General features: G+C 43.8%; 1 protein-coding gene across 1 annotated transcript in view; it reads left to right on the top strand.

Annotated features, from left to right (window-relative positions):
- Positions 1-26955, top strand: part of SMC2 (structural maintenance of chromosomes 2) — a 938385-nt gene that overhangs the window by 696480 nt on the left and 214950 nt on the right. Inside the window, exons 19-20 of the mRNA XM_069630781.1 lie at positions 3637-3780; positions 16494-16688. Coding sequence (XP_069486882.1) covers positions 3637-3780; positions 16494-16688 — 339 coding nt within the window. The remainder of the gene's footprint in view (positions 1-3636; positions 3781-16493; positions 16689-26955) is intronic.

Below are 26955 nucleotides of genomic sequence, written 5' to 3'. Positions count from 1 at the left end.
GCTGCATCATGCACTGTCCTTGTCTGGCAGACAGATCCCTTACAGGCAGGCGCAGAGCCCACTCCACCAGAGCCATCGCTGCTACGACAGCGTTTCTCTCTGGGGTTCCCCTGCTGCACATTTGCAGGGCTGCTATGTGGAGGTTGACGCACACCTTCACGAAATTCTGTCAACATGGATTCCAGGGGCCTGTTTGCTTGAGCTGAGTTGATTCCAGGTGCAAGTGTTGCACTTTTGAGCCTTGCCATCTCCCGTGGTTGTTTGTTACTGCTGTATAATCATATTCATTAGCATGTGAATCCATGCCAGACCCCATGCTGGAGAAGGAACAAGTTCACATGCGAGCCCTCACTCCGTCCCCGCTGTGGCTCTTCTCGGGACATACTGGCACCTCACATGCTTCTAATCTGAAGATAGCTGCCGGGCTTCGGAAGACGACAGTCATTGGATGGGTGCAGTATGACCCGGTCTTGAATGATTGGATAATAGGTGAAAGGCAGTATTCAAGCTTTTAAAGCAATACTGCTTTTCTTTTCTTATCGAGGATTCCTGGCATGACTGGGAATATTCATGAGCATGTGAATCCATGCCAGACCCATGCTGGAGAACAGTTACAGGTAAGTAACTTGTTCCTTGTCTATGGTCAGTTATGTTCTTAGGATTCTGCTGGCCTTCTGCCTGCTTATCGTAACTGAACTCCACGTTTGGCCTCTTCCCCCAAAGCCTGGCGATTCCTCGGTCTATCACCCCGCCCCCGTCCTCCCTCGACCAGATTGCATTGTCACTGGAGTTCACTGCCTCACAGTGCCCTGTTTCCTGGTTTTCATCAGCTGTAGTCCATCCATTTACTTCCTTGCTCCCACCTGTCTGCCTCTTGTCCATCCAAGTTTAATACGCACTGTTGGGGAGAGTTCTCATTTATGGCTAATTTCCCTTACCCAGTGAGTCCCTCCGCAGCATTGCTGGATTTCTGGGGTTTATTTTTTCCACCTGGTAATAGTGTGAGCCTTTTTCCCACTCTTACAGTGTAATTGTGTGTGTTGTACTTTTTGTGCTGATGGGCTATGGAGTGTCACCAACTCCCTAGGCATCATCTTGTTACTTGTGTCACACTGCACCTTTAGTGCAGTGACAGTCTTTTAGACTTTCCTTATGAACTCCATTTCTGGGGATGACTACTGTCCCCCAGAAACATGTAAAGTCACCATTGGCTTTATTAGTCCTTAAAAATACAGATCCAGTACAAGCCATCTTACAATGGAGTACTGGAGGTGAATATCTTTCCCCTGTCCGTCTGTAACTCAAGGGGCACTTTGTGTCCCCCTTCCCGACTTGACATGGCTGGTGGCAGTGGTAACTATCATTTTTACACAGATTCCCGTGTTAGTGTTCTGGCTGTGGTGACAGACGTGAACGTAAAACCCGCTACCCCATATCATTTTTATTTTGGGCCCTACTGTGTTTTTTTGCCCTTTCGTGTTGGAAAGGTCTTTCTTGTTGTTTGCTTTTTGTGCCAAACCAGGTTTGGTTTCCTTGTTCTCCGTCCTTTGGCGGGCTTCTGCAAAGAAGCCTTCCTTTGGCGTCTGGGTGTCTGGGTGTCTAGGTGGGCTGGATGTGAGGGAGGGGTTTATTCACCCCCTGCACAGGGTCTCCTTGGAGACGCAAGTCGCACTTTGTGTCGATTGGCTGAGGTGGTTGTCTGGGCTGGACAACCTCCCTGCTGTGTGATTGACAGCCAGGCTGTGCGAATGGGGGATTTTGGCATAAAAGGCAGGACTCTTGGGCTGGAAGTCAGTCACCACTGGAACTACAAGAACAGAAGAGAAGTGGAGAAGACGGCTGCTCCAACTCCTGGATCCCGGTGAAGCCCTGCTGCAGTCCTGAGCTATCTACCCTTCAACGACAGAGAAGATCCAGTCCGGAGTCGTCTTCCCTTGAGCCTGGTGGGATCAACCAGCTCATCTTCTACAGCCAGAGAATCCTCGTCTGGGTCGATATCACTGCACTGAGCTGTAGTGGTCCGGGTAGCCATCAGAAGAGCCCTCTCCTGTTTTTAAGGAGGGCACCTTTTATTCATCGTTGCTTTGCTGGCTTCATCCCTGGGTAGTGCAGATCGCTCCAGATGTCGTTCTTCTTGTCCCCACGACTGAAACTTCAGGAACCATGAGTCTGCAAGAACTACCAGGAACCACTGGCGTAGCACCAGCTTTCTTTATCCGAATAAGGTACTGTGTCCATTTGGTCGTTCTCTACGTCCGACCTTGAAGATTTGAGGTTAACCCTTTTCCTTTCCGGAGGATTGTCCTTTCTTCCTTCCGTCTTATAACTTTTGCCTCCCTTTGACAATATCCAGTACTCCTGGCAACGTTAATCTTGAACTGTTCTCACTGTGTGATCCTCGACAACAGAGCCCCTGCTCCATTTTGACTGGCGCAGGCCTATTAACTTTTATCTGCCTCTTAGAACACGTCCTCTGATTCTGTTGCCTTAACAAAAGTGTATTGCCTATGAGTTTTTATCCACTATTCCCTTGTTTTAATGCTATGTACTAAGTGTGTTTGACTACGGTTACATTTCTTGCCGCGGGTACGCTTTTCTTTCGTAAAACCGAACTTTCATTACTGTCAAAAAGTGATCACGCATTAACCCACGGTAACGTCTTTGTTTCGAAACACTAGTCTGTCAAATCCTAATGTACTTACCTTGAGTTGACCTGAACAAGAGGAATTGGTTGTGTAGTATATTTAGAGTGTGGTTTTATTTAATAGAAGTGAAGTGTTTTGTGAACAGATGGTTTAAAAATAAATGTACATATATTTTTTTAACCAGAAAACTTGAGTCAGTGTTTGCTTGAGTCACAGTAATTGTAGTCCTTTGTGTGATCCCTATTACTGCTCATTTGCTCTTGAGATGAGTCTGGCTGCTCAGCCATCGCTACCACTTTACTGCATAGTACAGGCTTGTACCAAAGATGAAATTGTACTATCACTTGTAGTCCTAATCGTATGTAGTGTTCCCTAAGGGTACTGCATATGATTCTGCCTAAACGCACATACCTTAATTTGTGGGCGTGTTTGCCAGGTTTCATCCCTGTCAGTTGTATTGGCTCAGACTCATTGATTGAGGGTTGAGCTGTAGTTTAACCCAAATGTGTTGTCGCTGTGGGGAGCAGCTCTGGGTGGTGGCAGCAATGGTGGGGAACTGCCCGCAGTGTCACAAGCATGCTAGAACTTATCTGGGCCCTGGCAATTATTTTATTGCAAAGTAAGGACTGACACTCTACGTCTATTGTTACAGGGTACTAATAACTTGACGTTGACATTTGGGATTGTCTTGCGATAATATCATCGGAGACGTTAATTCTTTTCTTGACTGCGTAGTCATAATCTTCTGATTTGTGTGTTTAAAATCTTAATCAAATAGTCACGCTGGTTCCTCTGCATCTTACAAACTGTTGTCCCATTTGCCTGACCCCTAGCTGCTGAAACTTCAGCATGCCATTTTAAGGGAAAATTAAAAAGGATGATAATCTGTTTGTAATAGATGGTATTTAGCCATTGTATCGTTCATGAAAATCACCTCATTACTGTAAGCATCTTAATTATGTTTCTAAATGAATAAATACATTTTCCTCAGGAAGTTGACGCCTTAGTTTTGGAACTCGAAGAGCTGAAGAGCGAACAAGCGTCTTATAAAACCCAAATTGAAGCCGTGGATGCTGCCATTAAAGCATACCAAGACCAGATTGATAACATGGCAGCAGAGGTGTTAAAAAATAAGGTAAGCCATATGCTGGAGCAGTAATCATTAGGAAATGATCACTTAAAGTAGCAGTGACTTCATTGTAATGGCGAGGATAGTATGGATAGGATGTTGCCATCAAATATTCCAATACTACCCTTACTCAAGCAAAAGTTACAAATTCAAAATAGAGGCATATTGTTTTAATGAGCTTGTCTAGTCAAATGTAATTTATAAAAGGTTTGTTTTTATCTTTACTGAGAATGTTCAATAGTTCTTTAGGCCACAGCAGCAAATATGTTAGGAGCCTAATGTGGTGTGATTGCTTTTTTTCATCCTGTGGACGTGGAAACACTGGCTGCCATCGGGTTCAAATGCAAAATCACAGCTTCTATTGTATCCTTTGGACTGAGCGATTCCATTTGTAAGGAGGCAGATGCACAAGCTGGGGACACGTCCTAGGAGCTACTGGCGTCCCGGATACCCTGGAGATGTAAAATGTGGTAACAGCAGAGAACCTGGCTTGATTATTCAAAGGTGACGGCAAAGTCAGGCAATCCCTGAATCAATCAGCTGAATGGGGGAAGAGGTCAAAACCCAGATGCTGGAAATGTTTAAAAAGGCGGCTGTAGGTGCGGGCAAGCCCCAATACAGCAGGCACCGGTAGCTCCAGTGGCACCCAGTGACTCCGGCCCCAGAGCAAAGCCCATTCTGAGACCATCAGCCTCGAAGGAGCCTTCAGGCTCGGCCCTGAGCAAAACCGTGCCACCTTCGGTGCTGGTGCTTTCCCACGCACCTCTGACATTGGTTCTCTCCAATGAGCACTTGACGCCGAAAAAACGTGTTGGTGCCGACCGTCAACGTCCACAGACATTGAACGGTCTTTCGTGCCAAATTCCAGGTCAGAATTTTTTGGGTCCATGACCGATATCTTCAGCGACGACCGGGCGGCTTTGAACCTACATACTCTGGTGCTGGCAGAGCCGACTATTTTGTCAACCAAGCAGACCTCATAGTCTTGACTGAGGGTTTGCACAACGCCAGCGGACTTGACATGTCCCCGGACGTAGAGATGCAACAAGCCCATCCTTGCGGCCACACCGGCCAGGGTGGTGGATACTCTAGGGTGGAATGCTCCAGTCAGGCCTTTTGAGGGTTATGACCCGACAGACATCCTTAATGAGGGCCCTGCCACAGAAAGGGCTTTGCCCTTTAACGTGTCTATCGCCAACCCTATTGCTCCCTTATGGCAGCGCCCTGGCACCATGCCCCCGGTCAACTCTGACCTCACAAAAAATAGTCTGGTAAGCGGGAGATCCTTCATATCTTTCTTCTCACCCAACTCCTGAGGGGTTGGTGGTACAGGCAGTTGGTGTCCACCAGGCCAGGTTCTTCCACATACAATCTTCCAACCGACAGAGAAGGCAAAAAAAAAGGTGACGCCCTGGCGAAAAATCTTTTCCTCAGGCAACATGGCCTTAAAGGCGGTCTCTTAGGTCTCACCGCCTCCTGCATTTTTCTGTTACCACACACCATGTTGCGGATACAATCTTTGAAATGGCTCCTGCAGGGTGAGTGGTCCCAGTACTTCAGCACTTTGAGGGACTTCCTCAGTGTCCAGGTCCGTGGTCGACAACCTCTCCTGGTGGGCCAACAGAAGCAATATGTTGGTGGGGGAACACAATCCCATTAAGAGATGTATCTATCTCATCTCAACAAACTAAAACAGTCAGCATGTATACAAGAGACCCATCAATCTAACAGAGGCCATGAAGCTTAAATCTTTATGGGTTAAAGAAGTTATCACAAGCCCAGCTGTAGCAAAGAAAAATGGAGTAGCCATATTACTTAGTAAAAAAACGACCTTTTAACATTATGGATCAGGATGTTGACACAGAGGGGCGTTGGGTATGGGTTAAACTCTTGGTTGACTCTATGCATCTTTCCATTTTGATTATTTATATATATATATTTCTGAGGCTTGTGGAATCTGCTTAGATCACATGCTGTGCATAGGCCGACATCTAGTGGAAGCTGCGGAGTATTACAGTTTGTTTTTCGAAAGTCGAAAATGGGCGTCGACACAGGCGTGCCAGTAATACTATCCCTAGTGTGACGTCCACTGTACCCAAGATCCCTCACGCGTCTAGGATCCTCAGATTGTTTTTTTCCGCCATACTGGTCGGAAGCATCTTGCGGAGTTCCCTGGCCTTAGCCATACTTTTGCTGTTATTATAATTATAATTCTTATTCATTCCCTTCCCCACCCCAACGTCGACCCTCGACCTCGACGACGGCTGGAGAAGTCATCGACCGTCGACTGCTGCACGACGGATCTGGGCCTCGGAAGGCCCCTGGCCTCGGCCCGGGCCTAGTAGGCCGCTGGCCTCGGCCCTTACAAGTAGGGAGAGTGGGGGGTGGTACATACTCTTCACTCTTGATATATAGTTACATTTTATATATTCCTACACTTAGCAGCCCGCTGCCTTAAGGTGCGTATGGAGGGTACCCCTTTTCAATTCTGCCCCAAGTGCAATCGCAAATACCCTTGGGTCGACAGGCACGCCACGTGCAATCTCTGCTTGCCGAGGGATCACCCCGAAGCGAACTGCAGAGCGTGTAGTAGGTTTAAACCTAAGACACTTAAGGACCGTTCGACAAAGCGTTGGGCCCACCACGCCAGGCAGGAGGCCATGGCAGCGGAGGGCGCCTTCAGCGATGGCAGCGACGCCGTACTTTCGGACGGCGAGGGCATTACGGCGTCGAAAGACAGCCGGCGAGCGCAGGTCCCCGACCTCGGAAGGTCGTCCGGCAGGGCGGCTATGGGGAAGACCCCCGGCGACGCAAGCGCTACACACCTAACACACACTAAACACACTAAGACCAACCGGACCTCGACGACGTCGACTTCCCGGAAAGAGGCACAAAAAGAACGGTCCGACTCGGTGTCCTCTGGGCGCTCTCGATCGAGATCACCTCACGACGCAAGGCAATCATCCACTCTTGCCAAGAGTGCCTCGCTACACACATTAACGGAAGTTCGATCGTCGGGAGACGAAGACGACTTCCACCCCCAGGCCGCGCTCCAAGATACCGAGACCGCGGTTAACACCAGTGAGGCCCCACGAAAGCACACAGATACCTCTCCAGACCCTCGGCGCCAGGCGTCGAAAGTCTCTGGGGCCTCCAAGGGACAGGGAAAACATTTTTCCACGCACGGGGAGGGGGGGAAACAGCGGAAAGCACAGCCTTCCACTCCTGTAAAGCCATCCTCTCACCCTAGGCAGACAAGCAAACACAAGTCTACCCTTGAAAAGTCCCATAAATCATCACCTACTAAAGTAATACCCTGTTCCAGGGAATGGTCCAGTGAAGACATAGACAGGGTTATGTCTAGGATGTCTTCCTTGGCTGATTTTTATAATAAGAACCCAGAACATTTTCTTTCATATAACCCTCAAGGGGCCACACCCTCGGGCTCCTCCGATCCTATCCCGCTAAGTAAAAAGCCCCGGTTCGAAAGACCTGAACCCTTCGAGGTTCAGCCTTACTCCACTCCATATTCTACTCCACTCCCCAGTTACCAGGGACAAGTTTTCCCTGAAGAGGACCAGGAGTTTGAAATTATGGAAGAACAAACCGGGACAGATTACTATGCAGAGGATGAGGACCTGGAGGAGGGAGAAAATGAGCAGGAAATTTACAGAGTAGATTCCCCAGTACAAAGCGAAGCCCCAGTTACCGACTCTCCAGTTGATAACCAGCCCCTCCTTAACGAGGTTCTCGCTCGAGCAGCGGAACATTTCCACATCGACACCCACGGTGTACAGGAGGAAAGGGACTTCGCGGAGGAGTTTGTAGGAGAAAGGAGACCGGTCGCTCAGACCATCCCTATCCTCAAATCCATCCTACGAAGAATAGATCCTTCCCTGGTGAATCCTAACCTCACCAGAGCTGTCAACCCCAGAATTGAAAAGATTTTCCGGGCAGCCCAGTCTGACCCTCTGTATATAAGGGGACATCTTAAACCAGATTCCCTAGTGGTTACCAACACTAGAAAAAGGGCTGGCACGCCCTTATCTTCATCAGAAGCTCCTCCCGACAAGGAGAGCAAAAAACTTACGGGTTTGGCAGGAAGGTAGCCTCAACGTCCGCCTACCAAGCAAGGATTGCGAATTCCACCACCCTGTTGGCTAGTTGCAATTGCCATCAATGGGAAGAAGTCGCGGCGCTCATTGCCTCTGCTCCAGAACCGGTAAAGGGCCAGCTGGCTCGGATCTCGGCAGAGGGGAGAGCCGTGTCTGGTTGCATTTTAAAAGCAACTTTCGACGCCGCTGACAACGCAGGGAGATTGATAGCAGAAGGTACTGTTATCAAGAGACATGCGTGGTTACGGCAGTCGGGATTCAAGACAGAAACCCAGGCTTCTTTAATAGACAAGCCAGTGGAACCCGACCTATTGTTTGGGAAAGCGGTCGAAGACGCACTTAAAAATGCCAAAGATGAATATGAGACTCTCAAATCCCTTGGCCAGCTTACCAACAAACCCCCTAACCAGAGGGGGAACAGTAATTTTCGTCGCCCACGCGGCCAAAATTCACAAAAAGGCAACTATGCCCAGGGACAGGGTACACAATGGAATAACAACCAGCAGTCTACCCAGAGTTACGGCAGGGGTAACAAGAGAGGTCGTGGAAGAGGCAGAGGCAGCCCCAACAAGGGAGGTGGCACGCCTCCACCAAAACAGTGACGCTCAGTTCAGGGTCCCTTGTCACGCAACCCCAGTAGGGGGACGCATTTCCACCTTCACCCAAGCTTGGGAAGGGATCACCTCAGACAGATGGGTGCTGTCAACAGTATCCGCAGGATATTGTATAGAACTACTGCAGCGTCCCCGGAACCATCCTCCACGACAAAGAGTGCACTCCCTAGAGCATCAAAGGATCCTTCTCGAGGAGATCGCCATTCTGCTAGAAAAGGACGCGATAGAACTCGTCCCAGGACACCAGGTAAACAAGGGTATCTATTCAACTTACTTCCTTGTGCCAAAGAAAGATTTGACAATGCGCCCAGTATTGGACTTACGGCCTGCCAACAAGTATGTCAAGCCCCAAAAATTCCGTATGACCACGCTACAAGAGGTAATCCCCCCTCCTAAAAAAGGGGGATTACATGGCAACCTTAGATATGAAAGATGCTTATTTTCATATTTCCATGCTCCCAGCGCACAGAAAGTACTTGCGCTTCAAGGTGGACAGTCGCCACTACCAATTCAAGGTACTGCCCTTCGGGATAGCTTCAGCACCAAGGGTATTCACCAAGGTACTGGCGGTGGCAGCTGCACACCTACGCAGGGAGGCAATCCCGGTGTACCCTTATCTGGACGACTGGCTCATAACGGGGGAAACCCCAGGAATTTGCAGGTCAAACATTCAGAGGACTATCGACCTCCTCCACGAATTAGGCTTCTCTATCAACGAGAAAAAGTCAAGTCTGGTGCCAAGCACCTCAAAACAGTTTCTAGGAGCTATCCTAGATACTCAGAAAGGATTGACCTTCCCTTCGGAAGAGAGAATTCGGAATATACTTCGGCAAATTCCGCATTATCAGTCAGGTCAACAGATAACAGTACGCAAAGCTATGCGGTTACTGGGCATGATGGCGTCATGCATTTACCTGGTCCCCCACGCGCGTCTGCGCATGCGTCCCATGCAGGAATGGTTGGCGAAACAGTGGTCTCAGGCAAGTGGTCAGTGGGACGATCTAGTGGTCGTTTCGCCAACACTCGTACAGAGCCTACACTGGTGGACAAGAGAGAATCTCGCAAAGGGGAAACCCTTTTACGATCCCGAAGTACAAGCCGTGGTGACTACAGATGCATGCCTGACTGGGTGGGGAGCTCACCATCTCCACCACACAGCTCAGGGTCTCTGGTCTCACTCAGTAGCCAAGAACCACATCAATCTGCTAGAGCTTCTGGCAGTATTCCGAGCGCTAAAGGCGTTCGAGCCCCATCTACTGAACTTGTCGGTGCAGATCAGGACGGACAGCACGACAGCCATGTTCTATCTGAACAAGCAAGGGGGGACTCGTTCGCCAAATCTGTCCAAGCTTGCCCAGAAAATATGGATATGGGCACTCAGACGGAACATCTTCCTGTCATCACAACATGTTCCAGGGGAGCTCAATTCCCTAGCGGATGCTCTAAGCAGAGACTCCCTCCCAGAAGAACACAAATGGGTCCTTCACAGAAACGTAGTAGAAGATCTCTTCTCTCAGTGGGGTTTCCCCACTATAGACCTATTCGCCACAAGCGAAAACAAACAATGCCCAGGATTTGCATCCAGGTTCCCCCAGCCGGACTCCCAAGGGAATGCCCTGTGGATGAACTGGTCAGGGATGTTTGCGTACGCTTTTCCACCAACTCCTCTCATCAGGAAGGTGGTGTACAAAATGAACAAGGAATCGATGACGCTCATCCTAGTTGCTCCCATGTGGGCGAGACAACCATGGTTTCCACACCTACGCAGGATGGCGGTGTGCGAGCCCATCAGACTCCCAGCCTGGTACAACCTACTGTCCCAGCAACAGGGTCAAACAGTGCATCAGGAACCCAACTCTATGAACCTAGCAGCATGGCTCCTGAAGTCATAGAGTTTGGACATCTCAAATTACCACAGAGGTGTATGGACATTCTAAAGGAGTCCAGGAAACCATATACAAGGCACTGTTACTTTGATAAGTGGAAAAGTTTCGTTATCTGGTGGCAGAATAAACAAATCAACCCGGTTGATTGCACTCCTTCCAACGTTGTGACATACATGCTCCACCTGCTGGATGCAGGGTTGGTTTTTAACTCGCTGAAAGTACACCTGGCAGCCCTCTCGGCTTACACCACATCCCATAACAAGGTCTCGTGGTGGAAAGTACCAGTGGTTAAAGCCTTCATGGAAGGAGTAAAGAGACTTCACCCTCCTATTTCGAACCCACCGCCAGGATGGGACCTCAACGTGGTGCTAGCTAAGCTCATGGGACCCCCATTCGAACCCATGCATAAAAGTAGTCTCAAACACCTGACTTATAAAACGGCCTTCTTAGTAGCCATTACCTCCATAAGAAGGGTCAGTGAAATTCAGGCTCTGTCAGTGCAGGATCCTTTCTTTACTATCCACAAGGACAAACTGGTTTTACGCACACACCCTAGGTTCTCACCTAAATTCATATCCAAGTTCCATGTAAACCAGTCCATCGAGCTTCCGGCTTTCTTCCAAAACCCGCAAAGCTCGGCTGAGGTGAAACTACACACCCTAGATGTGCGTAGGGCGGTCCTATACTATGTAAATAAAACCAGACCGCTAAGGAAAACAGATCAACTGTTTGTCTCCGTAGCTACAGGCAGAGAGGGGGATCGCGTCTCTAAGGGCGCTATCTCGAAGTGGATTATCAACTGTATACAGCTGTTACTCTCTTTCTGAAAAGACTCTGCCTTTTACGCCAAGGGCCCACTCTACTAGAGGCATTGGTGCCACTCTGGCTTTCATTGCAAATGTTCCCCTCGACACCATTTGCAAAGCAGCTACTTGGAGCTCTATTCACACTTTTACTCAGCATTACTGCATTGACACTCATTCCAAGACAGATACACAAGTGGGACAAGCGGTTCTAAGACACCTGTTTGCTCATGACCCTTCTCACATCCCACCTCCTTCTTCTGGTACTGCTCGCTAATCTATGCACAGCATGTGATCTAAGCAGATTCCACAAGCCTCAGAAGGGATACATTACTCACCGTAATCGTATTTCTGATGCTTGTATCTGCTTAGATTCACATGCGACCCACCCTTCCTCCCCTCCGAGAGAAGGCGCATGATTGCTTGTAGTCTTACCTTTCTGTCTATCTGCTTGGATTATCTGTACTCACGCTACTCCTCATGCTTCCTCATGTCAGAAAAAAAAATACAATCTGAGGATCCTAGACGCGTGAGGGATCTTGGGTACAGTGGACGTCACACTAGGGATAGTATTACTGGCACGCCTGTGTCGACGCCCATTTTCGACTTTCGAAAAACAAACTGTAATACTCCGCAGCTTCCACTAGATGTCGGCCTATGCACAGCATGTGAATCTAAGCAGATACAAGCATCAGAAATACGATTACGGTGAGTAATGTATCCCATATATATATGGACCCACGCTACGGGACCCTGGTTTTGGACATCTGTCAAAGAATTGATTCTCAAGAACAGCTTTACAAATCTTATCATATATGGAGATGTCAATAAGGTCCTTGACCCATTTCTAGATCGCAAATCCAATTGTGCTTTTAAAACAACTAAATCCCACAAGTCCTTCCTAAATTGCCTGGCTTAGACTGGTCTAATTGACTCCTGGAGACTCTCCCATCCTACTCAATTGAATTTCACATTTCACTCATCTTCTCACAACATACTCTATCGCCTTGACTATATCTTTTCCTCCAAAACACTTACAGGTACTATTGTTGATTCCTCAATCTCAAATATCAGTATCTCCGATCATGCCCCCGTTAGCACCTCCTTTGATTTGTATGACATTAATAAACCATTCTCCCGCTGGAAATTTAACAATCACTTACTACAAGATCAACAGTTTATTGAATCTGTCCAATCTTTCATACAACAATTTTATCAGGAAAACCTAGATGATGACACCACTACAGCAAATATATGGGATGCATTTAAGTCTGCACTACGAGGCCACATTATGGCTTATTCTTGGAAGGAAACAAAATTGCGGAAAAAACAACTTGATGATCTTAGCTTTGTTCAGCAGATGTCAACTGAGAGTTATTATCGTAACTCCAATTAAATTAATCTGTCTGGTCATGGCTGTACTCCTCCAAATTAACAAAGAGCTTGCAGACCTAGCCGCTAGCACCATTTTAAATACAAATTTAAAATATACCAAATTTCCAATAAGGCCAGTAAGTCACTTGCTTCATACATCAAGACTAAGAAAGAAAAGTTCTATATATTGCATATTAAGGACATTTCTGGCTCTATTCACAATCACCCAAAAGACATACTGAATTGTTTTAAAAAATGTTATAAAAATCCACATACCCCTGACACAGATATCCCCTCTGAGAATATTGAGTCTTTTCTCAATAAAATTAATAGATCGTCCTATCCCTCCACCGATATCTCCCATCTAGATAATGACATTACACTCTGAGATCACACATGCCATCAAAGGTTTGGGAAGAGGTGTAAAGCCCCTGGTCCGGATGGTATCTCAGTCGAATATTTTAATACTTTGCCAATTCCCTTACACCTAAGCTCAAATCTTTAGTTTCCTACTTCATCTCCCAAAAATCCTCCTATGGCTCTCTGAAGCTTTGCTCATTCTATTTCCAAAATCCGAAAAAGATCCCTCACTTCCTTGTAACTATCATCCCATATCTCTTATTAATGTAGAGAGCAAGATCATCTCTAAACTTCTTGCCAATAGAATAGAATCCTCTCTCCCTGCGTTGATTAAATCTGACCAAGTCGGCTATGTGAAAGGTCGCAACATCGCCTCTAATGCGAGATTGTTACTCGATGGTATTTCCCTTGTTTCCAAAGATAAGAAAGATAGACAGTGTTACGCGGCCATTGCACTCGATGCAGAAAAAGCCTTTGACTCTGTCAATTGGGACTTTGTTTCAATCCCTCCAATGGCATGGTTGTAGTGATAAATTAATTTCCCTGGTCAAACTTCTCTATTCTCTTCTGTCAATGGTCAAGCTTCATCCTTTTTCCCACTACTTAGAGGTACGCGACAGGGCTGCCCTTTTTGCCTGATCTTATATATCCTTTCGTTAGAAACCCTGTTAAAGCTCATATCGAACTGAAATTTACCAGGCATTCCTGGTGGGACATCATATATCAAAATCGGCTTATGCTGACGATGACCTCATCTTCATCAAAAATCCCAAACTCCACCTTCCTCACTTACTTAATACTCTCCATATAAACTCAACAAAGACAAATCCGAAATCCTACCCCTCAACTCCTTCTGTTTTAAGCACGATGTAGATGTCTTTGGCCTCAAATGGTGTAGCGATTCCATCAAATATCTTGGTATCCGTTTTGCCGCCTCCACACATGACACTATTAAACTTTAAAACATAACTATCAAGTGGTCCCCCCCTGTATCTCTCGTTATGTTATGTTATTTGGCATTTATATAGTGCCTTATGTGTCATTGGTACGATCTCAAAGCGCTGGTAGGTTGAACGCCCTCGGGAACCGCAGTTCAGTCAGTAGAGAGAGAGTGTGTGGTATGGTGCATGGGTGCACCGGATAGGTGTGCAGCTGGTGTGGTTGTTGCACGATAGCTGCTTCTTAGCGGTAGGTGTGGTGCTGAGGAAATCAGTTGGATGTGTTCAGTCTGGAGGGTGGACACCCAGACTGAGTTCTGGCTGCGTTAGGCCTGAGGAGACGCTTAAGCTAGCCGTAAAGTGCTCAGCTAGCTGTTTTTTATTAGGATGATGTGGAGTTCGTGGGGTCATGTCATTATGAGAACAGCTAGGCCGAATGTGTCATAGTACAGCTGTGTTCTAGTTGAATGATGGTGTATAAGGGAGAGTAAGCATAGTAGTGTGATATGGTGGTTATCAGTAAAGCGCCTGCGATGAAGCACGAGAGCAGGACAGGGGGCGTACATTAGGCACAATTTCTAAGTTCAACAATAAGTGTGAGACATATCATTCACAAGTCTAACTGAGGGTTATGCTACAATTATAATTCTATCTAGATGAGGCACATACAATCATTTACAATTTCATCCAAGAGTGACACATGCTATCATTTATAATTCCAACTAATTGTGGGATAATGCTACCGCTCATAATTTTATGTAGATGAGGCAGACGTGGTGGGGTAGACTTGAGACAATCAAGATTATGCTCTCCCCCATCATTCTATATTATCTGCAGCTCCTTCCTGTTCCACTTCCTCTGTCTGGGTTTAAATCAATAAATTCTGTCCTACTTAATTTCCTCTGGGGGGATTGGAAGGTGTATGAGAATTGCTGTTGCTAAATTAAAAGCTCATTATAATATGGGTGGGGTTAGGTTTCCTGACTTTAAATTATATCACACTGCATTCCTCCTCAAACAATCCCGCTGTTGATTTTCCTCTACTCTTATTTCAGATGAGCCCTCTTGGTTTACTATAGAGAAAGGTCTGGTTTACTTTTACACTTTAGCTGACCTAATCTACTTATCTAACATACCTCATTCTGACCCCATTAAGGACTCCATTTCTGCCTTAAAGTTTTTTCTTTTTCCACACACTAAAAGTCCCGATAAAAATCTTTCTCCTCTATTGTGGCACAATAAAAATATTGTCATTAATGATAGGGCCCCGAGTCGGCATCAGATTCATCCAACAAATCATAAATGGTCCTTCCATCCTTTCAACAACTGAAGCATTTATTTTCCACACACAATTCGGATTTTAATTTTTTTAATGACTTGATAAACTCATGCCTTGATGCTCGTCACCTTTTCTCAAATAATATTCTTTCACCTGATGTCTTTAGACTATTGCAGCTTACTATGGTTTCTGGTCTCAAAGCCTGTCGCTCAACCCATGCGCCTGCTGTTGGAGGCTGATTTTGGCTGTACTATTGATGATCATATATGGTCCTTAATATTCTCCAAAATAAGGTCTCGTTATCAGCCAATATAACGCAGCATTTCCTCTTCTTTATTCATAGAGCGTTTACGACTCCTGTGAAGCTTTTGAAATCAAAATATGCTAATGATAAGTGTTGGTCATGCGGTCACTCACCTGCTTCATATGAACATATGTTCTTTAAATGTCCGTTTGTGTTTACATTTTGGCAAGAAGTATGGAAATACCTGAAATTTATTTTTAGAGTTGATATCCCGGGTTTCCTTTATGAATATCGTTTTAGGAAGTTTGGCTTTAACCTCCTGTGATTTACATGCCACAGCCAAACATTTATTCATTATCATTGCTTCAAAACTCATTACTGCAAATTGGAAGAACTCAAGCTCCCTTTCCATCAGATTGGAATTATGTATGGCTAACTATCAAGACTCTATCCCCAAATATAATGCAAAATGGTCTTTTTATAGTCGCTATTTGAACTGTTTCAATGCCTCTGCACATGGCACGTGAAACTATCCTATAATGCTCCTTATTGATGTTTCATTTGATGCTCTATTTATCTTGTCAATACTATGTGAATATTATATCGTTCTACATATTCCCACTCCCCTCCCTCCCAGTCCTTCTGTTGTCAGGTTTATTCCTTGTCCGTGTGCCCCTACTCGTCTAGGCATATCATTTTTGGTGCTATCTTTGCAGATTGTATGAATTATGCACCTCCTCTTATGTTCACTCTCTATTACTAGTACATTTATGTTACATTTTATCTTCTATTGGACATTTCTGTATTGGTTCATTATACTGTTTGGTTCGATTTTCTCTCATTTGTATCTCCATGTTCTCATGGATCTCTTCATTATGATTAATTGTATTACTGTTATTATTCTATTCTAATAAAAATTATTGAACTAAGAAATAAGGCATGGAGCTGAAATGGCACATGATCTTTTCCAGTTATGTACTAAGAATGTTATTTCCAGGACCAAAGTCACGGTGAAAGCATTCCAAATCCTCTTAATTGGCTATGTTTAGACTTTTTTGAATATTTGCAGTTAAATACAGTAAAGTACTTGTCCTTCTACCTTTTAGGAATCTGTTAAAAAAGCCCAAGCAGAGTTGTCAAAACAGAAGGAAGTGATCATGGGTCAGGAAAAGGAGATTAAAGCAAAATCCTCAGAAGCTGCTAAACTCCGAGAACAGAACAATGATCACCAGCTTAAAATTAAAGAGTCTGAGCACAATATCAGCAAACTCAAGCGAGACAGTGCTGATGCATCTGCCAAGGTAAGTCCCACTTTTTTACAATGTGGTACAGACTTGCTGAACAACAATCCTGAATTTAAGTCTGTTGAACGCTTCTGACAATCTTAAGAAGATATTCATGTAATAGCCTTTCATCAATGAAAGGGAGGTTTAACTGATTATGATATGAAAGCTATTTTGTTTCATCTTGTGGTCCACAGCCATGTTAAATTATTGGCACTTCATTCATAGAATACACTTACCCTGTCCTGTAACATTTGCCTCACTGAACTAATGTATAGGCTGTAACCTGGAGCAGCATCCCATCAGCTGACATGGAATATTCAAACCATGCATATGACATGTACAAATTGTCGGTTTCTATAATTGCATTCAGCTAGCTTTTAGGTGATCCGAGGTTTTGTGTTGTCCCTCAGATTTCTGCATTTCATTGAAACTGCCGGGAGAGGAGAGATCAAATCCCACAAACTACAGACCGATAGCATTCATGGATGTGGACAGTAAAATCTTTACCAGACTCCTAAAAGATTTGAAAGATTGGGAAGACCAAGCCAATATAATATTGAATTATCAAACTGGCTTCCGCAGGGGCCTTTCTACCTCATTAAATGGCACAATACTTAAAATCTTATCCACTAACAATTTAAAACATTAAAACAAACAGGATTGTATGTTGCGTGGATGGATCTCTCTTGTGCCTTTTGACACCATAAATAGAGAGATGGTGCAAATTGAAGAAATTGGGTGTTCCACAGGGGCTTCTAGCCATAGTTATCCATCTGCATGAAGCCACCTCAATCCAGGTCCGGTTGAACTTGCGGGGGGGAGACCTGTCTTCAAAAATTGTAACATCTAAAGGAGTAAGGCAGGGAAGGTATAGTGACGCCCTGCTTGTTTAATATGTTTTTGGCAGACCTTTGGAATTATCTTATGGGCCTGGCTTTTGCACCTCCATGGATGGGGGATCAAAAGATCTGTGCCTTATGTTACGCAGATGATGTAATGCTGATTGATTGTACTGAGATTGGTCTGCAAAGATTGATACTCGCATTTGCAAACTACGCTAAAGAAAATTATTTGCTGATAAATCCCGAAAAAACAGTTGTGATGGTTCTAAAATCCAAGAAAAATGTATGTGGCATTTAGATATTATCAAAGTGCCTATAGTAAAAGAGAGAAAATATCTAGGTTACCAGATGAGAGCAAATCCCACAATTGTAGCGATTTAGACTCATCTCAATAGTAAAATCAGACAGTTAAGTCAGATTAAATCAATATTACATAAATATTTTAAGTTCACTCTTGCACCTCTGTTGAAATTCTATCAAGGGAAAATAGTCCCAGTCTTGATGTATGGGATAGAACTGGAGTCCCTGATGACGAAAAGCAACTGGACTCGATTGGAAGGGGATTTGTGGAAAAAAGTTCTGATCCTGCCACCCTCCCTATTGATGTCACGGCTGCGGTATGAGCTGGACATTCAATCATTAGCTTCTCAAGTGGAATGGAAAAGAATGGCCTTTAAATAGGTTCATCCTAGTTCCAATGAAAAACTCGCTATGTGATGACATTAAGTGTCTTTTGGAATCAAATGCCAACCACTTTCTGAATGATCTAAAAAAAAAAAAACATTATGCGACAGCTCATACTTTGCAACTGGACCAAAAGGTAGTTAATTGAAAATCCAGTAAAAGTAAAGAAAAAGATTGCAGATACTGATTGGATCCTAACGAGATCTCTATTTGTGGAGAAAAAAAGTTTTGAGGCGATAACTCTGGATAGACCTTTAGGTGAGTTACTGAGTAATTTGCTAAGATTTCCAAATAATATCTGGAGATCCAACTTTTTGAGGTTCAGAATGAACCTGGTGGTAACTAGAGAGATAAGAAATAAAGCTGATGATGGTGATGGAGTATGTGACTGCTGTGATTCGAGGAGAAAACAAAATGTGAAACATTTGCTGATGGAATTTTCAGGTACTCTGAGTCTGAGAATCAAGTTCTTCGGGCGATTTTGTTCATGATCCAAATTGGTTGATAGGTGAAGAATTCTGGAAAAAACTATGGGAAGGGAATGAAGTTTTCTTAACGCTGGAAGTCCTGAGATTTCTAAAAGGGATTGAAACCTTCAATGAGATCCAAAGGTCTATTGGTCTATTCTACTCAGAAAGGAGGTTTGAACCTTGTCTAAAGAAATGGATATCTTATGAGACTGGAATGTGAGTTTGAATCAAAGTAGGGGGTGTGTATATTGAGAAATATGTCAGTTTCCTTTGCTTCCTTCCCTGTTTTTTTTTAATGAAATGTTTAAGTTTTATTGGATAATGATTGACATTGATTGTAGTGATTTATTTGATGGCTGATGTTTTGTAAGATTATTAATTCTGTTTTTGTTTTGTAAATTGACGTTTCCATTTTGTTTTTGTTTGTGGGAAGTCACATTTTTACTGTCACAATAAATGTTTTTTTTTTTTAAATTGAAACTGCCGGAAAAAACGATTTGAGGCCAGCCCTTAAACTTAGTAAAAGCCTACTGTGGGCAGTGTGTTACACTGTTAAGCAGGAGGTGTATAATCGTGGAACTTAGGGGCTGGGTATGTGGGCCTGATGCTTTGGGGTTTGGCTGAAAAAAGGTGCTTGTGAATACTCTCTAAAGTGAAAGTATGGGCCTGTAGCAAATGAAAGGCAGAAGAAAGACATCAAAGGCGCTCTTTCCTAAAAAGAGACTTGTCCGGGAGCCTGATGAATTTTAACATTAGCAAAGCCAACTGTTTTTGCTCTTCTCTAGGCACTTGACCGACATTTGCCAATCACTGCCATAATATGCTCAGGTACTGAACTCATTTGCCAGCGGTTGCCTTCTTATAAAGTTTCTGGGTTGAATAAAACGGTGGGTGTGGATGTTTGGTTTATATTCATGAGTTTGAGTGGGTGAAAGATGTTTTGGGGGAGGGATACCCAGGTGAGTTTGTTGGGGTGATGGTTGGGGCATAATTCTATTTTGTGTTGCTGGCAGCCCAACTTTCTGGGTCCCCTAAACCTTTTGCTGACTTCCTTGGCTTTTCGACTTTTCTTTTGTGGCCTCAGGGACTTTTACTGACGTCCCTCTTCCACTGCAACTCTTTTTCTTGTGCTGCTCTTAGTAGCCCATATGGTTACCAGACAGGTGCTTTTTAAGCACCCCATTCTAGTTCCGGTGTTTCTATCACCCAGAAAGTGTGCTGTGGTATTGTCTGGTGATAGCTGTGATTTAGGTTTGGTTTCATCAAGGTTGTAGCTCTCTTGGAAGCCAAAGTCATCCCTGCGGCAACCATTGAAGTACTGTAATGTGCAACCCAAATAAGTCTATATTTTATGAGTGAACAAGACTTTCCCTTAAGCTTTCTTTGTTTTAAATCAGTTGGCTACGTATTCATTGACTGCATAAACTAGTGTTCTCTCGAAGAAATTGTTAAATTGTGTGATTTTTAGATGCTGTACTTTCATTGAAGTGGATTCATAGCATCCGGGTGGTTGAGCACATTGCTAAAGCGCTATATTCAAGCAACAAGGAAGACTTGTGTAACAGCTCAGTAACATCACGTATAGAACTGAGTGTTTAGACTTTAATATTTTACATTTAACTGAAGTATAGTATGTGATTGTGCAATATTTACGGCATCTCTTAAGAAGGGACACTTTACAGTTTAATATGTGCCATTTAAATGCAGGCTGCATCAAAACCTGTAAAAAAAAAAACTCCCAGCAGTATTGTTTTGTTAATACAGAATAGCTAAACGTCGCACTTAGCCTTGCTGGGTGTAAGACAGGGAAATATGAGCGAAGGGACCTTTAACTGATCCAACCATTACAGCTTGCTCCAATTGTAGCACAGGCTAAAATGGTCTGTGCTTGCACCATTCCGTCATTTATTGAAACTGAAATGCAAATATTCACTATCCCTGCTCTATTTCCATCTAACAGGGGGAAACTAGTATTTTATACCCGCCGTCCACGTTGACCTGATGTAATAGATTAGCAGACCTGCCCCTTGTTGGGCTGTGTGATGAATCCAATGGATTCCCCAGCGGTAACCTCCTCCCATGTGGCCAGGGGATACCAGCCACTACCTGATCCTGACCTTGGGGGCGGCTATATGAGGGAGGATCACATGGGAGGAGGATACTACTGGAGTTATGTCATGACCTCTTCGGATGAGACATGTATCCCCCATTAGCCCATGAGGAAGACCCCCCCTCCCCCTTTATACCCAATAACCTAATTGCCTACTGCCATGCATCTTTCCCCCTGACCCCCTTAGGGAAAATAGAGAAACCTTTTCCCAAACTCCCATCCATGGTCTGAAAAGTAAAAGCTTCAATAAAACCTTTTTCAGTTCTAATTCCCCTTCATATAGAACGGATTCTTCATATGGACTCATTGAGAGAGGTTCTCCAAGTACTGTGCATCAGTTGATATCAGTGGACTCCAATTCCCACAACCACCCAAGTACTGAGACAAGGAGGATGAAGGAAATGATGCAGAGCCTCAAGCTCAATGCTTGTGGTGTTTTTAGAGAGCACCTGTGAGCGGGACATTTAAAAATGGAAAACAAACTATGAGGAGGAGCTGAGGAGAAGACTTCTCATTTCCCTTGGAGGGGTACGGAAGCTAGAGGCACAAGCCGGTGTGGCGGAGCCAAGGGGCTTGCCAGCAAAGAGGCACCGAATCGTTGCGAGAGCAAGCCGGGCTGCAGAAACACCAGGAACCACAAGCCGATTCCTGGACATTCGGCAGCTGCAGGAAGCAGCGTTGCCCTCACGGGGGACCTGAATGCGTGCCGGTGCAGAGCCGCTGGAGAAGGTGGAGAGACGTCCAGGCAGTCCAGAGTGGAAGGCAAGCAGCAGATGCGCCGTGGAAGTGCAAACAGGACCGAAGACACCACACAGAGCCGTTGAGTCAGCCCAAGCGGAGTGGTTACCCTGGGGTGTTTCGGCGACCAATCCAACAGTTAGACCTTTGGAAGGCCACAGAGACCGAAACGATAAGATTATGGGTCAAAAAGGCAGAATACAAATGCAACTCCTAACAATGTATGAGTGCATGGAATATCTCGGAATGGGGAAAACAAAGTGAAAATTGAAAGCACCAGAAATACTGATATACAATTGTGATAGTAAAGACTGTTACACGTATATCGAAATAAGTCGTTCCGGCAGGCGAGTAAACCAGGCAAATGGCAAGTATATGGGAAGTCCTGACAAGGAAGTATTTTATTTGAATTTATAAAGCGCACATCGGCCCGGAGGCATTGTGGCGCTGTTACAGAAGATTTGCTTGTACACCGGAAGGAAAAACATTACTTGGTTCATGAAATTGACATTCTGATGTATTCTTTGATTACAGTGGAGCACAAGACATGGTTCATAATATCCTATTGGTGTGATCCTTGGTTACAGTGGAACACAGTAAAGTATAATCTACTTGAATAGCTTTGTTTTCAGTGCTTTTCTGAAGATAGTGAAGGTTTTATTTCTGAGTTAAAGTTTAGTTTAGTTTAGTTTATTATTTGTATAGCGCCGCCTGGCCCTAGGGCATCCAGGCGCTTGCGATGAATACAACAAGAATAATACAACAGAAATGTACAAACCGATTACATATTTACAAATTTACAGTCTTGGTGCATGCTAGTAAGGTAGGGCTAGGCAGTTTACGTTTCTTTGGATAGAAGCCAAGTTTTGGTGTTGTGTCTAAATCTGTGAAAGGAAGGTTCTGATCTCAGCTCGAGTGGAAGTGAATTCCAAAGTTTGGAGGCAAGCACGGGGAAGCTGGAGCATAGTTTTTAGGTGCCAACACCGCGAAACTGGCCCCACCAGCTTTGGCTCTTTTGAAGAAAGGGATTGAGAGCTGGTGTGACTATTGGCCCCGTTTGGGTCTGTTACCGGACGCCTGGTGATAGCGTACTAGGCAGTTGGGGGTGCATGAAAAGTCATGACAGGTGAGTATACTAGGCAGATTGCAAGTATATGGGAAGTCCTGGCAAGGAAGTGTACCAGGCAAATTGCAAACCTACAGAGAAGTCCCAAGAAAGGACAGTGTTTAATTGAAAAGAAGGACTTTTCAAAAGAAGGAAATCGCAACACTGAACAGTTTTTATCTAACATGATTGTTGTGGGCCAACGAGAGTCGCAAAGAACTATTAGAACAAGAGACCTTGCCATACCATAGAAGAATCGAAGGGGCGCTACCCTCTGGAACCAAGGTTATGTTACATTGGTGAACTTTTATGATGGAGCTGTTATATTTTCATTTATGAACGCTTTTTGCAAATGCCAGTTTAAAGACTTGTCTCGTCTCACCTTATTATTTCGTTTGTAGTGTGAGGGTCAGGATAGAACGTTTGGACACAATGACTGCTTTTGATTTCTGACATCCTGACCAAGACAGATCCTACATTTTTGGTTTATTGATTGGGAAGCTTCTCTTAGAGCAGGGTCAGATAGGCATTTTCCCAACCCATTTACATTAATAAAAGTCTTTAACCAAAAACATGACAACTTTGTGTCCGGCTTTCATTTCTGATCCCTCACAGCTGCTTGAGAGGGCTATTTAATGGTGCACTCACAGTAAAAGTCCTGCATTTGATTGTAGGGGAAGCTCTGTGTTATGTGAATACACATATTAAATTGTACTAGTCGGCTACAGAAGCTTCTATTGATTAGGGAGTGCCACTGTATCATTAATTCGTAGAGAATTAGCTACATGGTAGACAATGTTTTTAAGTAATGCTCAAATTGGATATAATAGAGACTTTAATTTCATCATCACTGGACTGGTGTTGCTGCAAGAGAGACTTGTGTTGGAGCATGGAGCAAAGTTTGCAATTGCCACTAGCCATTTGTTAGTGATCTTTGACTCTTGGCGAGTAAGACATGGTTTGCTATCTGTATAGAATTTAGGTGGCAAGTCACTTTTTATGGCTGGCTAGTAGCTTGCAATTTAAATGTGTCCTACCTGTGTTAGAGGATTGGCAGGCTGGTGGGGTAGAGCAGTTGGAGACTGTCGGGGAATCGGCTCTGAGCTTGAGCCCAGATGCAGGCATGAAGGTACGATCCTGTCACCAAAAGCAGAGTGGGGCTGGAACAGACAGGGGATGGCAAACGTGGTGTCCAGTGCAGCTGTGGAGGCATTTTAGGGTATAGCGGAAGGTTTTCCTATCCTGTTTGATAAACGGCACATATAGTGAGACATGTGGGAATTTTCTTTGTCATCCTGAACTTTTTAACCCCATCAAATGCTTGTAGAGCTGGGAGCTTGCGGTGACCTTGCCTAGTTTAGTGAGTATGGCAATGCAATAAACCACTGATTTAGTGGAAATATGTCTTGAGCGATTTTACAAATGCACGTTTAGCAAGGAAATTGCTTTTTTTATTTTGCATTTCTGATAGAGTAAGCTGGAAGTTGCATCTTGATTTTGCACACTGGGTTAAGTTAGCTCAGATAGGTGTAATGTTTCATTTAGAAAATAATAGGTTTTAAAGCTGTTGCATCATTAAGTGCATGCTTGGGGTTTTTAGGGACACAATATAGAGTAAGACGCAAGCTAACGTGGTTACTCCCCATTTGTATAGGTCAAAATGTCATTTGGGTTGGAAATCGCATTATGGCTTGAGGTGTGGAGCTATTAATGGAGAATCTTTTCTAGCTACTGATTGTACATTTATGTTTAACTTTTTTACAAGCTAAGCAAAGATAAGATCACATGCATCTTAGTATTCAATTTCCATAAGCAAGCAGAACTTTGAATTCAATTTAGCCTTCTATTTTTACCATCTAAGCACCAGTAAATTACTTCAAGTTTGCAATGCTATAATCAATGCAGTTTTAACAACTGGGTTTTAAGCGTTCTTCTAAAAGCATGTAAGTTGCATTTGTTCCATAATAAGATGTGGACTTTTTTTTTCTATAGTGCGGATGGGTTTATGGTGACATTTTTGAATTACATAATGTCGAATGCAAAAATGTCGAAAAAAATGTCCGAAAAAGAAATTTCGAATGTCTTTTTTCTTTTTCTTTTCTGTTCCAAATGGGGGGGGGGAGTGTTCCCTCCCAACCCCACCTTTCTTTAACCCTTTTTTTTAACGCATGAAAGCAACAAAAAAAAAAAATATACATAAAAAAAATGACCTATTCGGGAAAAAAAATGTCGGCCAATTTTTTTCGCCATTTTTGTCATTCGACATTATGGATTCGACATATTAACTGGATACTGTGCGGATGGGCTACTAGGTGAGGAACATTTTACTTTGGGCATATATGGATTTGTGTTTTATGCATAAGGTCTGGAATACTCTACTTAAGTGGAAGCCAGTGGAGTGCTTTCAGCCTATGGTAAATGGGTTCAAATGTACCTAACTTAAGCAGCATGGCAGACTCATTCAGTGCTCTTTGGGTGCGTGCAAGTAGATATATCAGGTAGACTAGCTAGAGATTGTTGCCGAAGTCTAGTCTTGAAGAAATAAATGCATTGATCACATGGTCACGATGCAGATTTCTTAGCCACCTTAAGTAAAAAAGGAGAGGCCGGGTGTTTATCAAAGCATCAAAATGCAAATGAACACCTAGATTATTGACATGGCCTGAGTGAAGTCCCTGTGTATTCAGGATCCTTTATAAGATAGAGGAACTCTTCTATATACCTCAATATTCCAATAATGGGAGATGTTGGGATGAGGGATTGGGCAGGCCTGACCATAAAAGAACTACAATCTTAGACCGCTTTGGTGAGTTTATATATACAATACTAGACAAAATGGACTTTCCCAATTCTCAACCTAACAAAATTACAATACTGGTCACATATTTGCTTGACTTCAAGCAAGGGCTTCTCCTAGCAGAAGTTATTGCACCAGAGAATATCTTCATTCTCAGTTAAATGGATTGACATCAGAAACACTAATGCTAAAAGTCCTTCCCAGAAAAGGTATGGTAGATTGGAGACATTCTTGGTCAGTGGAGGCCTGGATCACATAGTTTGACCCTCAAAGATTTCCTGAAATCATCCTAGAGTATGTAGAGGCTAGTATTTGGTTCTTAGGGGATCTGCAATTTCTAAATACCATGGCAAGATATGGCCCTTTAACAAAAAACGGCCCGTCCTTGAGACAGGAGATACAATTGCACCCAAGGAGAGAGCTTGGTGATCCAAAATGACAAGCTTCTTATGATGGATTAGCAACACACTTTAGTTCGTGCTCTGCAACTTAATGCCCAGTTCGATAATCCTGTAGCCAATAACATCTTTAGTTTGGTGAGCCCTGAAAGGGCCATTAAATATAATGCTTATAAAGGCACTCTTAAGTGTTAGCTCAGCAGACCCTGAGATGAAGTCTAAATTGTATTCTGGTGACCTATGCGGTCTGGCATACACCATTCAAAACATTCTAGAACCGATTCTGACTTGCGAAATAAAAAAGCTCATAATTCAGATAAGTCCAAGAGAGAGGAAGTTAACAAACCAATCAGTGGGTAAAAAGTGGAACAAATTGTTCCTCCTGTGGTTTAGAAGAGCAGCATTTGGCAGGCATAGAAAAAACAGTAAACCGGACACTAGTGTACCACAACTGACAGAAAACGCAAGTCTTCTCTAAAGATGGAAACAATTTAAACTAAGATTTTTTTTAGACCTACAAAGATAGACCACTTGAATACACCAAAAATGGCCAGGAGAGAGAACCTCCACAGCGTAGTACATCTAAACTGTACAACTTCCAATAAGTAAGCTGAGGCAAAATAAAAGCATTATTGTATCAAAGCCTCTTTCTGAAAACTTAAACTTCAGTTTAAACGTCTACAAGCTTTCTTTAATATGCAGACAGCAGCGAAGACAGCCCAGAATAAAGTATGAAATAAGCGACTTTGCTGAATTAAATTCATTTTTGATGTTAAAATGCATTCAGGCTTTCAGTTCAAACATGCACGCAACAATGTATAATATTTGCTTGTATGGTAAAATACTAGTTCTTGTGTCAGTCGGTAACAGATTAAGCTGCCGGGAAAATAGCACTCCACTCTCTTGAAGGCAATAGGTGGGAGGCAGTGGAATGTGGTATGTGTGTACATGAGCAGAGGTATTTCAATAAGTGCCATCTGCGTAATGTAATCCAAAATATAAATTGGACTCATTGACATGAGCCTAAACAAAGCACAATCCAAAAAGTTATACAAAATAACATAATGCTGTATAGTTAATGGGTGAAAATAAAATTCTTTAAAAAAAAATGCTCTTATTCATTGCCTAAATCAGAAGT

The sequence above is a fragment of the Ambystoma mexicanum genome, chromosome 6q (genome assembly GCF_040938575.1).
Source record: "Ambystoma mexicanum isolate Mex_15411 chromosome 6q, UKY_AmexF1_1, whole genome shotgun sequence".
In the NCBI taxonomy this organism is placed as follows: Eukaryota; Metazoa; Chordata; class Amphibia; order Caudata; family Ambystomatidae; genus Ambystoma; species Ambystoma mexicanum.
This window is presented reverse-complemented; position numbering and strand designations above follow the sequence as displayed.